Genomic DNA, 14,420 nt, shown 5'->3' with positions numbered 1-14,420 from the left:
AGTTTAAGGCGTCCATAAGCTCCGGTATCAGCTTACCACCGGCATGTTTTAAAAAAGCTTTCGATGAATTGAGAACCTACTTCTTTCCTTGAAGTTGTTTAAAAAATTTAATGCAATTGCCTAAAATTTACAGAGATTGGCGGCAGCGGCGGACGCGGCGCGTGGGTGGTGGTGGCGGCGGCGAGCGGCGCGATGCTACTGCTGGCCGGCGCTGCTGGCGCGTGCTGCGCGTGCAGAAGGCGTGCAGACCGGCGCACGCATCTACAGTGTAAGTAGTTAGACTACCTCGCGTCTGGGTAGGTTACCAGAGACCGTAGGTGGTGGTGGAGGCGGCGAGTGGCGCAATGCTGCTGCTGGCCGGCGCTACTGGTGCGTGCTGTGCGTGCAGAAGCTGTGCAGACCGGCGCACGCACCTACAGTGTAAGTAGTTAGACTACCTCGCGTCTGGGTAGGTTACCAGAGATCGTAGGTGGTGGTGGAGGCGGCGAGCGGCGCGATGTTGCTGCTGGCCGGCGCTGCTGGCGCGTGCTGCGCGTGCAGAAGGCGTGCAGACCGGCGCACCCACCTACAGTGACTAACATAACAAACATTTCGAAAATCCTGATGTGTCAAAATTTAATTAGTATATATTTACAATATCCTGTATTATTTCCAGTGCAACAACTGGCGTCGAACGGCGCCAAGCCCGGCTCACCGGCCACCGTGCTGCCGGGAAACTGGGCGCTCCCTGCGGGCCCGCGCGGGTACCTGGCGCGCCCGGGCCGCCTCCGGGCGCGGGCGCTGCGCTGAGCGCCCCGCACAAGGACGAGTGGTTCGTCTGAGGCGGCCCGGCCGGGCCCGCAGGGCGGGGGCGCCGTACCGGCCCCCTACACTTACAACACGAGCACTGGACGTGAAATATTGCAGTTTGTGAAAAAAAACAACGGGGTGCACTCCGGGAGTGCCGGCAGTAGTGAAAACTCAACGACATTGTAACTCAAAATATGAATAACAGCGCCATCTAGTGCAAAATATCTGCAGCACTATGTATGACTTACTTGACTTACTACGGTTATATTAATACCAGTTTAAGGGAAACTTACTAGATGGCATTTAAATAAAAAAACAATGACATTGTCCATCACACATGACGTCACGCGTGACGCGTTACGCTGTCTCGAGTTTATCATTTTTTCCCCACCTCAAAAAGTACACAGCGCCGCTAAAGAAGTTTTCACTTCAAAAATTACTCTGATTAATGACTTAGCTCATCAGACTGATCAAGGGGCTGGCTGGCCAAGTGACAATAGAAAACTACTACATTTCACTTTTCGATCGGCATTTGTCGATGTACAATTGTCATCTTGGCTAGTCCCCTAGATCTTTCCTGTGACGTATTGTACTTCACCATCATATACAAGAGCGGCCAAGGTGCTTAAAAATATCTGAACGTGCACTTAAACGTCTTTACAAATTAATGCTTTGTTGAGATATTTTTGAACACCTTAGCTGCTTCAATATATCTGGCGGCTAATGTAACTTATGAGTTTTTTTCTATGAACTGTAATATTCTATAACAACTACCCTCTTTTCAGTAAATATAACACGATTGAAAAAGTGCATACATTTTTGCGATTTTTTATGCCTTTTTTCACTATTGCTATCGATGGATACTGAAAAGTCTGATTTCATTACAATCATTGTACATCAATTCTGCATACAAATTGAATGCCGAATTGGTGTGAATCGTTATATATGAACTGTAAAAGCTTGAAACATTATTTTATTCCCAAAAATACATAATTTATATTCATCTTTACGTTTATATGTTGTGAAACTCGATAATTTCTCAATGTATAAAAGTATTTTAAAATAAATGTAAATCGCGTATGAAGGGGATGAAATTATGTTTGAAGTTTCCAAACGTTAGAGTGTAATATACAAGCAGAGCCGTGAGTGCAACTAATTTGCACGCAACCACCTGCAATGTAGTTGTATGATGGAAGACTGCTATTAAGGAACGTCGAGGGCACACAATAGGTCTTTTTTATAATGTTGTCTTTGAAATAAAAATATCTAAAGAATCACAGAATCATAAGAACATGAAAAGTTTTTGCTCAGATACTGAAGTTTCTTTCTAATAAATTAATTTTGTATCAAGCAGAATGACCAGACCAGACCAGAACGACTGCGGCTGCATCTGTGATCCGGTGGTCGTGGGTTCAAGTTGGGAAGAAATAATAAATTAAAAGTAGAAAAATTCACTGTCTTGGGCCCATCCCATAATACGATTCTCGCACGGAAACCGTGGATTTGGGAACTGAGGAATTGGGAGGTGCGCTGCGGCCTGAAGGTGTAGCAAGCGGGAGTTAATTTCTCTTCCTTGGTATACTTGGTATATGAGCTGAAAGCCTGACTACCAGCGGCTATTAGGTATAATTACAGCAATGGTGTCCTTACCTGCCCGTTATGTGCACGGGTCTTTGTTAATAAGATCGGGTTCGCAAGCCACACGAACGTCTTCAGCATCGGAGTTGAAACAGTCGCCGTGGTCGAAATCGGCCGGGAGAGTATATACTTGGTACACTGTATCTACACATTCCCAAGCAATAACATCAACATTTCGCAAAATTTATCAGCAATATCATCTCAAGGAGCATTATAAAATGACTAAATTGAGTGATTGTCCTCGGCGATATCCTTAAAAAATGTCCTAGTGTAATTTAACATCACTTGAAATGAAAAAGGGTTTCGAATATCAAACATAATTGAGATTGTACACCTTTTTGATATCAGTTAATGTAAGGTTAAAATATTCAAGGACACGATAATTGTAATAAATTAGTTATTTCTAAAGCTATGTTGAGAACAGTTGGGAAGTGAACGGACATTAAAATAAACCTCTTCCTACTTCTTCCATAATACAGACACTATACCTATTATACTAATATCTGCCATTTTTGTTTTTATGTTCCTTATTATTTTTTTTATATATAATCTCAAGGAAATGATTCCCAACATTCTCTAAAGCGCATCTCAAAATTGTAACTTGCTATAGATTTTTATTCTTTATTTGAAACCTCATTTTTCATCTTCCATTTTTCAGGCAACTTTTTTAATATAATGGTACTTTATCTTGTACTTATGTTTTAATAACAAAACTTCCATGAGACACAGACATATTAAATATATTGAGCGTTTTTCGACTTAAAATACGTGAGTGACCCGTTTTTAATACATTTAATATGTTTGTACTTATGTTGTTCATGTACCTGACTGGTACTCTTGTACTTAACGGGTACACACATCTAAAACTTGATGTATACATAAAAATAAACATAGCATTTATTAAGAAATAATTTAAATCTGTCAGCTAACCGCTAAACTGCCATGTTTTACGCAATCATTACTACAATTGTAATTATTTGTTTAAGTGATGATGATGATCATACTTTAAGCCCCATTTTATATGATGATATGAGTAGATACTTTTCAACTCAAATAAGCCTATAATAAGTACCTCAAATAGATGTTGGTTCGATTCCCAGCTGATTTCATTGGCACTATCCCCGCTTCCTACCCCCTCCTTTCTACCCCAGTACCGACCCGCAAAGTGCTAACATTCTAATGTTACAATACATAGCCGTTCTAGACTAGAATACGCAGTTGTATAAAATTTACCGCAAGAATAATAAATATAAATCACAGACAATACTATCATATCATCATTTATAATATTATTATATTTAAAGTGGTTATCGCTATAAACTAATAGCTACACAAACTGTATTGAAAGCGATTTTAAACAAGACCGTAAATCATGAAGTCGAATTTGAAATTCTAGTTTCGCTTCTATACAAAGTTCTTTATTATTCTTGTGGCTAGCTACATTAATATCATGTTGTAAATAAACATTTCATGGGACAGTCATATTCTAAATATAATAACTGCCTCATCTTTACTCAGTGTTATCCTATCATATTTTTCATACTTCCATCTCTGCGAAAATAATATCGTGCATTTTGTTAAGGGATTTGACTGTACCTTTTCATACAAAACAGCTACACGTATAGTAGTAATTTGTAAGGGTATAACTCTTTTGTTCGGGGTCGACATTTTGCAGACTGTACTATTCTTACATGAAGACGATAAATACATTCTTATTTACCTCCAGCAATAAAGCAATAAAATGTATATTATATACGAAAGTATTATATAACATATCTTTATACACGTACATATCTTGGGCCGAATGTCTACCTAATGTAATCGTAATATAATTTAAAGATAATATAGGCATTTTATAAATATAGCAAAATATTTTATAAAAATACGTTTAATTTTATAGAGTTAAACTGAAATACAGGCATTGAGAAATGAATTAACTAACATACAGCGCTCATTAAGAAACTTATCGGAAAAATAAACTTTCTTGTTAAAAAGATAAGTTTGAAATTAGCACAAACGATGTGCCATTTACCAATGAACGTATTTCGGTCTAGGTAAAAATCGGCGTATGTATTTAATAATTAAATCTGAATGTATAACTTGTATTCGTGTATGTTAAAGAGGCCTGAGGAAGCGGGGGGCGCGGCCCGATGTACTGTCTCCGCGGTATTGTACACACGGGTATTGCTGTACTTAGCTGGTACACCATTGATATAACTAACTTTGGCTGAATATACTCAGCGTTAACAGTTAAAACATGTTTTAACAACAAAATGTGCTATTAAGATGTTCACGCGAAACATCAACGGAATTTTAAGATTTATAAAAACCGTACAAGTGTCAAAAGAAGCGTACTAAATGTTGATGATTTGAGCAATATTGATATGCTTCGACAAAAATGTAGTTTTATTCAGAAAAGTAAAACTGCAATAATATTGATTCTGTCTGTCTTATTATAATATTAATATATTGTCTGTTTAAGTACGATTTCTAATATTGATACCTACACTTTACAGCAAACACTCTGAAACTTACCAATTGTACATGTACAAATAAGTACAACAATACCCCAATAATACCTAACGAGTACAGTACTTCAACGGTACACGTGTACATGTACAAGTGTACCGCGCGGGTACGTACCGACCCGATGGGTCAGGACACAAATCTATCCGAATGTATGTAATCTAAGTTAGCGAAGATTTTTTTAGGTGAATTTTTACTCGTTTAGGGGACTCGTGTGATGTCCAATTTTGGTGTTGCGAGCGCAGTGTAAATTATCGATATGACATTAAACATTTTTGGCTTATTGTTCGTATTATTGAGTTATTATTCTGACCTTTTTACCTGTACCCTCAAAAGTATTGAAAAAAACTGAAAGATGAAAATGTTGTTTAGGAATCAGATGATTTAAGAAATGCAGGTGGTTGACGTGTGTTAACTCGAGCAAACTCGAGTAAGTGATGTGGTAAAATATTTTAGGAACAAAAATTATATCGATATCAAACATGAAATGGAAACTCTTTTTAGTAGATGGTACCTAATAGAGGACTATCAGTGAGTACATTTGTAAATAAGATGTCGTCATTTGATATCGATCAAATCCCTAAAACGTGTCCCGAGTTAGCACATTAGGTATGTTTACCAATTTTTTTTGTACGTTTCGGAGCAATTGCTCGTTATAAACCAAAGGCGCTTGATTTCTTAATCATTCTTCGAAACCCGTCAATGAAACTCAATTAGTTCAATGTTTTATAACATTTGGAATATTTATGGTAAATAAATTCAGTAGGTATGTTTAGTTAACCTTTAAACCATTTGACATTCCTGTCTAGTCATTCGATTTCGACCCGTAATTCTTATTGTAGTAATGCGTTTTTGTTCAAGTATGTTGCCGATATGGACTTAAACGGGTTAATTAAGTTAATTATTCCTCATATTCTTGGCAAACCGTATATTTTTACGACACAAGTATTTCAATTAGATGCTAGGGACACAGTATAATAAAGAGTACTAACGTACAGTATGGACAGTGGACACTCCCTGCCTCCCGTTGAAGGTGCCGCCCACCCGCTCTCGGTTACCTCTCAGTTACCGGCTGGCAAGGACGCGACGACGCGGTGCGCAGAGCGGAAGCCACGTAAAATATTCAAATATTAAACAAATATTTACAAAACCTATCAGATCACACTGAAAACAACACAATATCTATATGAACAAAAAATCATGTTTTCAACTTACGTTAATATTTTAGTGGCCTGAATTTCCTTACAAAAATTTTGTTACTTCGTTTATACTGATTAAAAAAAAATATATATATATACGCGTCGACTTGAGAACCTCCTCCGTTTTTTTTTTCGTCGGTTGAAAATAGGAAACTATTGTATAAATCGAGCTTAGATACCCACCTTACAGCATAATACGCTCAAGGCTATTCAAGGGCTCTCTAAACTTATGTTTTAATTACAATAGCCCTTAGGTTCGGTTGTTCCGTAACTAGCTCTCACTCAACTTTGCGTCTGTTTTAATGAATAACAAACACTAACACTAAGGGCATCCAATCAACGTTTCTTTATAGAATTAAAATTTAAAAACTATTTCAGGCGGATGTTCATCCACATCATAATAGTTGGTAAGTATTTAAAATTTAGCGAACGCTGAAAATAAAGAAGGAGGACTGAAAGATTTTTTTTATTTTTTTGTCAGATTTTGATAAAATTTGGCAGGTGTGAAGAAATTCTCATTCTGGTTGGAATAAACAAAAAATCCCAATTTGGGAACAAAAAAGTGTACCTATGTAAATTCCCTTTGAGTTACGAAAATTCCATACGAAATAAATTAATAACAATCTAGTGGAGGAGTCAACATACACAAACACACACACACATACACACAAACAAAGTTTTCTTAGCAAAAATAGTGTTAAATAGGTACTATTGGGTTTGGATAAATGTAGGTACGTCCAGGAAATGTCAGGATTTATCAGGATATTTCATTCTTTCATATATAGGTTTAATTTACAACATTAAAAATATGGATGAGCATAGTTTTTTTTTCTATTGTACTTTTACCAGCTTTTACTAACAAAACTTGTTTGCCTAACTACATAATAATATAGCACGTTACACACTTCGCTCGACAAGTATTATTTGGTTAAGACGCATATTGCCATCTAGCGACGAGTAGCGGAACTACTTAAATAACAACAAAGCTCAAAGGGAGCTTTTAGTTTACTCCAAAAATTATACACATTAGGCGCTATTTACAAAGAAATAACTGTACATAATTACTTTGCTATATACGTCTAAAATAATGAGGGTTTACATGAACCCTGGGTGAAGTATTATTCTCTTTTTACGAGTGTTATTATACCGTAATAGGTACAATTATTTACACAAAAGTAAACTTTTTGCCCGGCCGGTGACCGCTGTGTGAGGTAACAACCACGTGTGGTCACTATTGTTTCATTTCAAACCGTAACTTAATAGTGTAAGATTCAATTTGCTTTAAAAACATATGATGTAACTTTAAATCAAATTAAAGTTGTTCAGTCAGTTGAGCTTTGGCCGCGGTTCGAAGCGTCCGCGTGAGCTTTTGAAAGCTTTATTTACAGTTTCGTGGGCGCGTTTTTAAAAACTTTCGTGTTTTTGAATGAAAATTAAAGAATTAAGTGAAGTGCGTTTTACAAAACGGTATTTTAGTTAAGTGAGGTGAAGTTATAATTACGATTTCAACGAATAATATAGAAAAATAAATGTGTTTTAAATCAAAATCGTATGTGTTTAGGTTATAGTTATTTATAACTAATTTAAAGTAGATTTTAGTTAACCATGAAATGATTTTAACTATTTTCAAGTAAGATCAGTGTCTTATTTATTTTTGCACGTGGGGTTTGGTGTAAAATATGCGTTGATTTCCATAGTTGATTCAAGTGTGGAGGTTATATTATTGTGTTGACCGATTGTGGAAGGGGCAGTTGTGTTGTGATGTTGTGAAAATGAGGTTGTTGGTGTGCTTGTTGCTGGTGGTTGCTGTTGCTGGGAAGGGGAAGAAGCATCGGCATAATAAACCAGGTGAGTTGAAAAAGTAACATTTTAATATTTAAGAATTTAGTTTTAAATATATTAATAGGTACGGGTAGGTAAACATATTTATAAGTCGATGACTGCTTGATACGTTTCGCTTTATAACGAGAAACTTTAACGGGAGCAGTCGTTGGCGGACCGACGCAGGATGGTTAATCTAATTAAAATAATGGTTAAAGAAGTTGTTTTTTAATGAAACATGAAAAAACTTAGGATTTTAGTCTCCTTATTAGGATTACCCAAATAAAACGATCATTACTTAACAATAAAAAATATATAGAGTCAGACCGAGAAAAGTCACGCGGTGCAAATGTTATATATACGTCATAATTTCATAGAAGTTTGACGTTTAAAATAACACTTGCACTATCTGCTATATCTGCTATCAAAATCACTGCAGACTGTAGGGTACTTAGTCTAACTCTAAATAATGTAATTATTAATTTCAAGCCCGTCCGTTTTATCTTGTGACTGTACACTGAAGAGTTCCCATGAGAAAACGACCATTTCAATTAACAGAATCATGACCAACCACCATTATGGTGATGTTTATACAATCGATATACGCTTGCCCGCTATCGGGTGTCATTCCCACCAGAGTAGAGTTTACATAAACGTAGTCCATCTTTAAAATAACGCGAAGCGCGAGTGGTAGCAGTAAGGCGAGCGAGTTATAAGCTGGAGTTCATAGATTTGAATTGGCTCGTACCCATTAGTTCCTTGGAATTTATGTTCAACAAACCAAGTTTACTAGGCGCTTTTTGGTTAAGGAACATATTGTGAAGATTCCGGTGAATAGGGGCCGTGCGCGTTGGAGGGTCTACTTCTCATCTCGTGCTTGAAACTTAAACATCACATTGACATTTCACTCCAAAGCACGTGCTGCCCTCTACAGCTCACGTACGTTTTCTTGTGCATTGTAGGTTCTGCCATGTTTAGGCCTATATTGGAAGCTTAAACTAGACATTTATACTTCGCGCCAATAAACAGGGGGCTCCTGTGCTGCCCCTTACAGTTCATACACGCTCCCTAACCCTATGCGAACTTTCTCTTCTACGTCTGCTTGGGATTAAATATATGATGCCATGAAAAGCCGGAACAGTTTCGTTTCTTAAGTCCCGGTGCCGTGGGACTGGTTCTTACTGTACTAATTCAGCACACTGGAGCATTCCTTACTTTATTTGAACAAAGGTATACTACTGTCACTTTCTCTACATACACTCTGCTTGCACGTTCATCCATCCCATATTCCTTATTACTAAAAGCCATGTGCAGTTAAAAAACCTATAATGTTCGTTCGTAGTGCTGACTAGATAAAGATTTTCCACGAACGGGACATGTCCTTTTCTGTATTAAGGATGACTCAGGCTAGACAGGGCCGTGTCCCGGCCGGAGCTTCCGGCGCTTACTTTTCTATGACATGACAGGCGATCACGTGATGCTTTCCATAGAGAACGATGCGCCGGAAGCTCCGGCCCGGACACGGCCCGGTCTAACGCGAGTCATCCTTTAATCTGTGTTATAAAGAGGTTCACGGATTTTAAGGAAGGTTTGTTTTTGGAGATTTTAAATACATATACAATCTATAAAGATGGTTGAGTAAAGGATTTATTTAATTTACGCTAAAATCTGAGTTCGCATTAAGGTTCAATTCAAAAGATTCCCACTGCACTAACATTAGTGCAGTGTTGCTGCCATAAGGTCGATGCAAATAATTCTAGAGACTATGGATTCCAGAGGGCTTACCGCAAAAACAGAAATTCTCTAATTGCGGGGTCTTTCTCTTTTACTCAAATAAACGCGTAATTAGAGTGACAAAGAAAGATGCCCGCAATTTGCGAACTTCGATTTTCGCGGTTAAAACCATCCCTCCCATCCATCCCTGGTATAAAACCATATTATGAATATAGGTCTAATAATAATCAAAATATTCTCAATTCAACTTGAGAGTTCCATCTCCTCTTTATGATAGGCTGCGGTATTGAGTTCATAATAAGCGGTTAGACTATTACCACAATAATATTTACTAGAGTGACGACCACAAAATTAGATTTCGCAAATTGCTGATACAATGTTATGGCAATATAATAACTTTTAACAATTGATGTTATTAAATGGAACAAGTACAACAAGTACAAGTACGTCGACGTCAAAGATATGTTTAAATTTTTCGCCTTATTACAATGGCGTAAGGTGCAAAAGTGTAAACATTTATTATCTTTGACGTCGACTGTAGGTACCTACTTAAATATGAAATGGAGTTATAAATTTTGTTTTTTGTTTTGGGATTATATTAGCCTTTACATCGTTTATTACAAGCGTTGCTTATTTATAGAGTAGGTACGACATAGGATAAATTCTACATGACCAAAATTATAGGTAACCACATACATCATTTATTTTGACCTGAACGTCTGGTTCCTTAAATCAGTTACATAATAACAAAAGAGTATGACATCGTCATTAAGGTATCTTTATCGAAGGCGATGTGCAAACATACACAATCCAGAAGGTAATAAAAAAAAATCGATGTGCTCAAGAATGGTACCCTGAGGTACTCCGAAACAAATTATATGAGATCAGATATATTCTGAATCCAACGCCTTAAATAAAACAATTACATAACAACATAAGAGCAGGGTATCGCCATTAAGGTGTAGGTATTTATCGAAGCCGGTATGCAAACATACAATACGGTATAATCAAATAAATTAAATATGTGACCAAGAAAGGTACCCTGAGGTACTCCGGAACAAATTATATGAGATCAGATATCTTCTGTAGGTATCCAACGCCTTAAATAAAACAATTACATAACAACATAAGAGCAGGGTATCGTCATTAAGGTGTCTTTATCGAAGCCGGCGTGCATAAACTCCGCACAATAGTTGTTATCTCCCGCGGCCACTAAAAATACGTGCGCGAGCGCATACGAGTAAACGCATCGGTCATTGGCATAGTTAACTAACCGTTTAAAACCTTATTGCAAATATATTTAAGGGATACCAATGGTAAGTTAATTTTACGGTTCAACTCACGTGTGTTTAGTCACTCGCGCGACATGTTTCGAAGAGTCTAGGTCTTCATTTTCAAGCACTAAGGTAAACGTACTGGTGCTCGACGCGGTCCCAGTACATGTCATCTTGAAACTTAAGTCATTGTCAATAGAGGTGACAGCAGGGTGTCATCTATTGGTCATTAGCATGTCGAGCACTAGTACGTTTACCTTACCTAACAGTGCATGAGTAGCGGCCATAGCATATGCAATTTCAGTTTTGCTTTTAGTGTAAGATTAATCTAGATTTAGCACATCTATCGCTTTTCTGTGGAATCGAGGAATATAGTTGTCTGAGCTGAGGGTGACATAACTAGAGCACAGATCGTAAATAAAGTAAATTGCAAGTACAGTTGGCAACCAAATTGCAAATTGAGGATTGAAATTGTGGATCGAATTGAGGATGCTGATAATTCCGAGGCGAAGCTCCATAACATCCCTAGTTTAAAGGGATAGGTACTTAGAGATACTTATGTCAATTTAGGCATAAAGTATAAAAGAAGTATACATATAACTTTCTAGATAAAGAGTTTACACTATATTTGTATAGTTGCATCCGACAAGTCGCATGGCAGTGACTCACCGGCCCCGATTCCGGCGTGCGATAAAAATAGTCGACAATACCTCTCGCCTCGCGATAAACGACATATCTCGCTCGTGACACGACGGCGCTAACGACGCTTCGTAGATTTCGCACGCGACATAAATAGACGACAATACAGACGGTATTGTCGTGTGAACTGAAATAAACGGACCACCGTAGAGTTTGTGAAATTGGCGATAAGTGCAGTTTGACAACTTGTAACAATTAGTGCTGGTCAAAAGGTCTGAAGTCAAAATACCGCCTAAGTACCGTTTTGTAGGGGCCGTTTCGCGCGTAGAGTACGATTGTCAGAAATGAAGTCAAAGTAATGACTGTCATTTCTGACTTTTGTATTGCTTTCAATCAATCAATCAAATTTTTATTTCAGGCGAACATATCCATAGATAAAAACATAACATTAACAATGTCACATTAAAATAAAAAATATGCTTTAATGCAATGGGTCCCATGTAGACATTCGATCCCCAATACAAACCAGATCGTATGATACCTTATTCACATGTATAAGTTTCACCTAGTACCTATTAATAGTAAATACTAGTACCAGACAAAGATACCTATATGTCACTTGAATGTTTACGTATGACAATTTTCATGTTAATTCAGTCCGATAGCGTGACGTGACGTACGCGTTTGTGTTAAGTGTCATTTTGTATGGAATTTGAGTTTCCAAACGTCCCGCTTGGCGCGCTGTTCAAAATCCCATACAAAATGAGACTTAACGCAAACGTCCGTCACGCTATGGAATGAAATTTCCACTAGGGGTTCAAAATGTCGTTTTAAAATGAGAGTGTAACTGCAATTGTATGGCGGCGGCTAGGCTCGTGTGACTAACTGTTTGTACCGCCGAGGTCCATATAGGCGCAGAACCACTGCCTACTTGCCAGGTAGTTAGCTGGCATATAAGGGATTCAGTCTTGCACAAGTCTAGTTTTTGTCCTCCGATACGTTCTGACAAAAACCTGAGCCACTTGATTGTATAGGTACATACCTATGTGCATACGTATGTAATAATTAATGACCAGTACCTATGTAAAAATAACTACTTGCTACTCGCCTACCTATTATAATTTGTCTCTAATTTACATCGAATATCACTAGACAAGTTTTGATCGGTTGCGAGGATCTTCAACAGCAGCAACACCTGCGGCCAGAGCCCGACGGAGACTCATCTAATCTATTAAATGTCGTACATAAATGCTATAGTGTCTTTGCAAAGTATTCGCTAGTATAACAATCAAATAGTTTTTTTTTTTTTTTTTTTTTATTTTTTTTTTTTTTTTTATTTAAATCAGGCAACAAGGCCCATATTACAAATACCTTACAGACTAACATACATATATATATATATTATAAACTTAAAAACTAACTAATTGCGGTGCATGTTCTGTAAACATCGACTCGCCAATCAAACCAACATGCATTTTAATTAGAACTTACAAACCAATCAATTATTTTATCGGCGACTAAAAAAAACTTCGCAAAGGGTAAGGACCGCTGATTCAAACGTTTATTCAATTTAGAACACCATATATACGAGAAAACTCAATTGATTTGAAACCTTATCTAGTTAAGCATAGAGTCGATAGTTGGTTGAGGTGCTGAGAGAGACGAAGGCGGTTATTCTGGTTGAGCTATATCGGTAGGTTCCAGGATAGTACTATTTATTCTCTCCCCTTTTTAGCGTCATTCAGAAGTCTGGGCTAAGTCGGGCGAAACGTGAGTATAAAGGTTTCCGTTCTAGGCGTTTAAAATAATGCTAGGGCTTAAGATTCTAGTTAAAACATCCATCACTGCCGAGAGGGACATACCTAACTTGTGTATCTGTTTATGTATCTCATTCTAAACTATAATTGTACCTATATCAATATATATTATAAAAAAAGTCCCTTGCCGCGTCTCTCTGTCTGTCTATCTGTATGTACGCGATAAACTCAAAAACTACTGAACGGATTTTCATGCGGTTTTCATCTATCAATAGAGTGATTCCTGAATAAAGTGTAGGTATATAATTTGTAAAGGTTTCATTGCTATTTCACGGTTTCTATTTTATTGATGAAAATAAAAATATAATGGCTACAATTAAGCTAGATTAGATTAGCACTTATTTAAACAAATAAAATGATTTTTAGATTTTTCTACATACTCGACAATAATATTTATTGCATCAGCTGTCGAGTTGTAGCTTGTAGCAAAGGTATCGATATATGTAACCAATTAAAATCTAATCACAACCACTCTATAATTATCCACGTCAGTTTAAAACGCTCCCACACTACTCGTTTAAGAAAAATATGAAATTTCACGCCATCAAAATACCAAATTATTCATAACCAGCCTCAATGAATGCTCGCATCCGCTCGGGTCAAATCTGGTTCCTATAACACTGAATGGCGGCTGCTAACCGATTTCCACGAGGGAACGAAATAAAAGTAATGACGTGTTTATGGTTAAATGATGTACTCGTAAGTTCGTTTGGGAAATATCACAGAGGCAAGTGTGAGTGAATTCAGAATCGACCAAACTTTGAAACTTATATTATGAATTAGAAATATGTTTGCTGTTTTCGAGTAGGTATTAAATGCGATTCATAGATTATTAGATCTTTATCATAAAGCGGTACCTTTGTGCTTTTTATGATTGATTTACTCCTTAAATCTATTTTATATTATAATATTTTGACAGTTTTCATGCATCTCCAAACCCCTATGCCGTACCTGAGTTAATTATGTGCATACGCATAATAGGC

General features: G+C 37.2%; 1 protein-coding gene and 1 long non-coding RNA gene across 3 annotated transcripts in view; both read left to right on the top strand.

Annotated features, from left to right (window-relative positions):
- Positions 1–2,066, top strand: part of LOC134790980 (uncharacterized) — an 85,113-nt gene extending 83,047 nt beyond the window's left edge. For both annotated transcript variants that reach the window (XM_063762018.1, XM_063762019.1), the window contains 2 exons: positions 134–268; positions 656–2,066. In XM_063762018.1, coding sequence (XP_063618088.1) covers positions 134–268; positions 656–789 — 269 coding nt within the window. In that variant the 3' untranslated portion in view covers positions 790–2,066. The remainder of the gene's footprint in view (positions 1–133; positions 269–655) is intronic.
- LOC134791041 (uncharacterized) overlaps positions 1–14,420 on the top strand; it is a 164,912-nt gene that overhangs the window by 85,581 nt on the left and 64,911 nt on the right. The window contains exon 2 of the long non-coding RNA XR_010144239.1: positions 7,860–8,000. This is a non-coding gene — a long non-coding RNA (uncharacterized LOC134791041). The remainder of the gene's footprint in view (positions 1–7,859; positions 8,001–14,420) is intronic.

The sequence above is a fragment of the Cydia splendana genome, chromosome 5 (genome assembly GCF_910591565.1).
Source record: "Cydia splendana chromosome 5, ilCydSple1.2, whole genome shotgun sequence".
Taxonomy (NCBI): Eukaryota; Metazoa; Arthropoda; class Insecta; order Lepidoptera; family Tortricidae; genus Cydia; species Cydia splendana.
The sequence above is the reverse complement of the archived record's forward strand: the minus strand, read 5'-3'. Positions and strand labels throughout refer to the sequence as shown.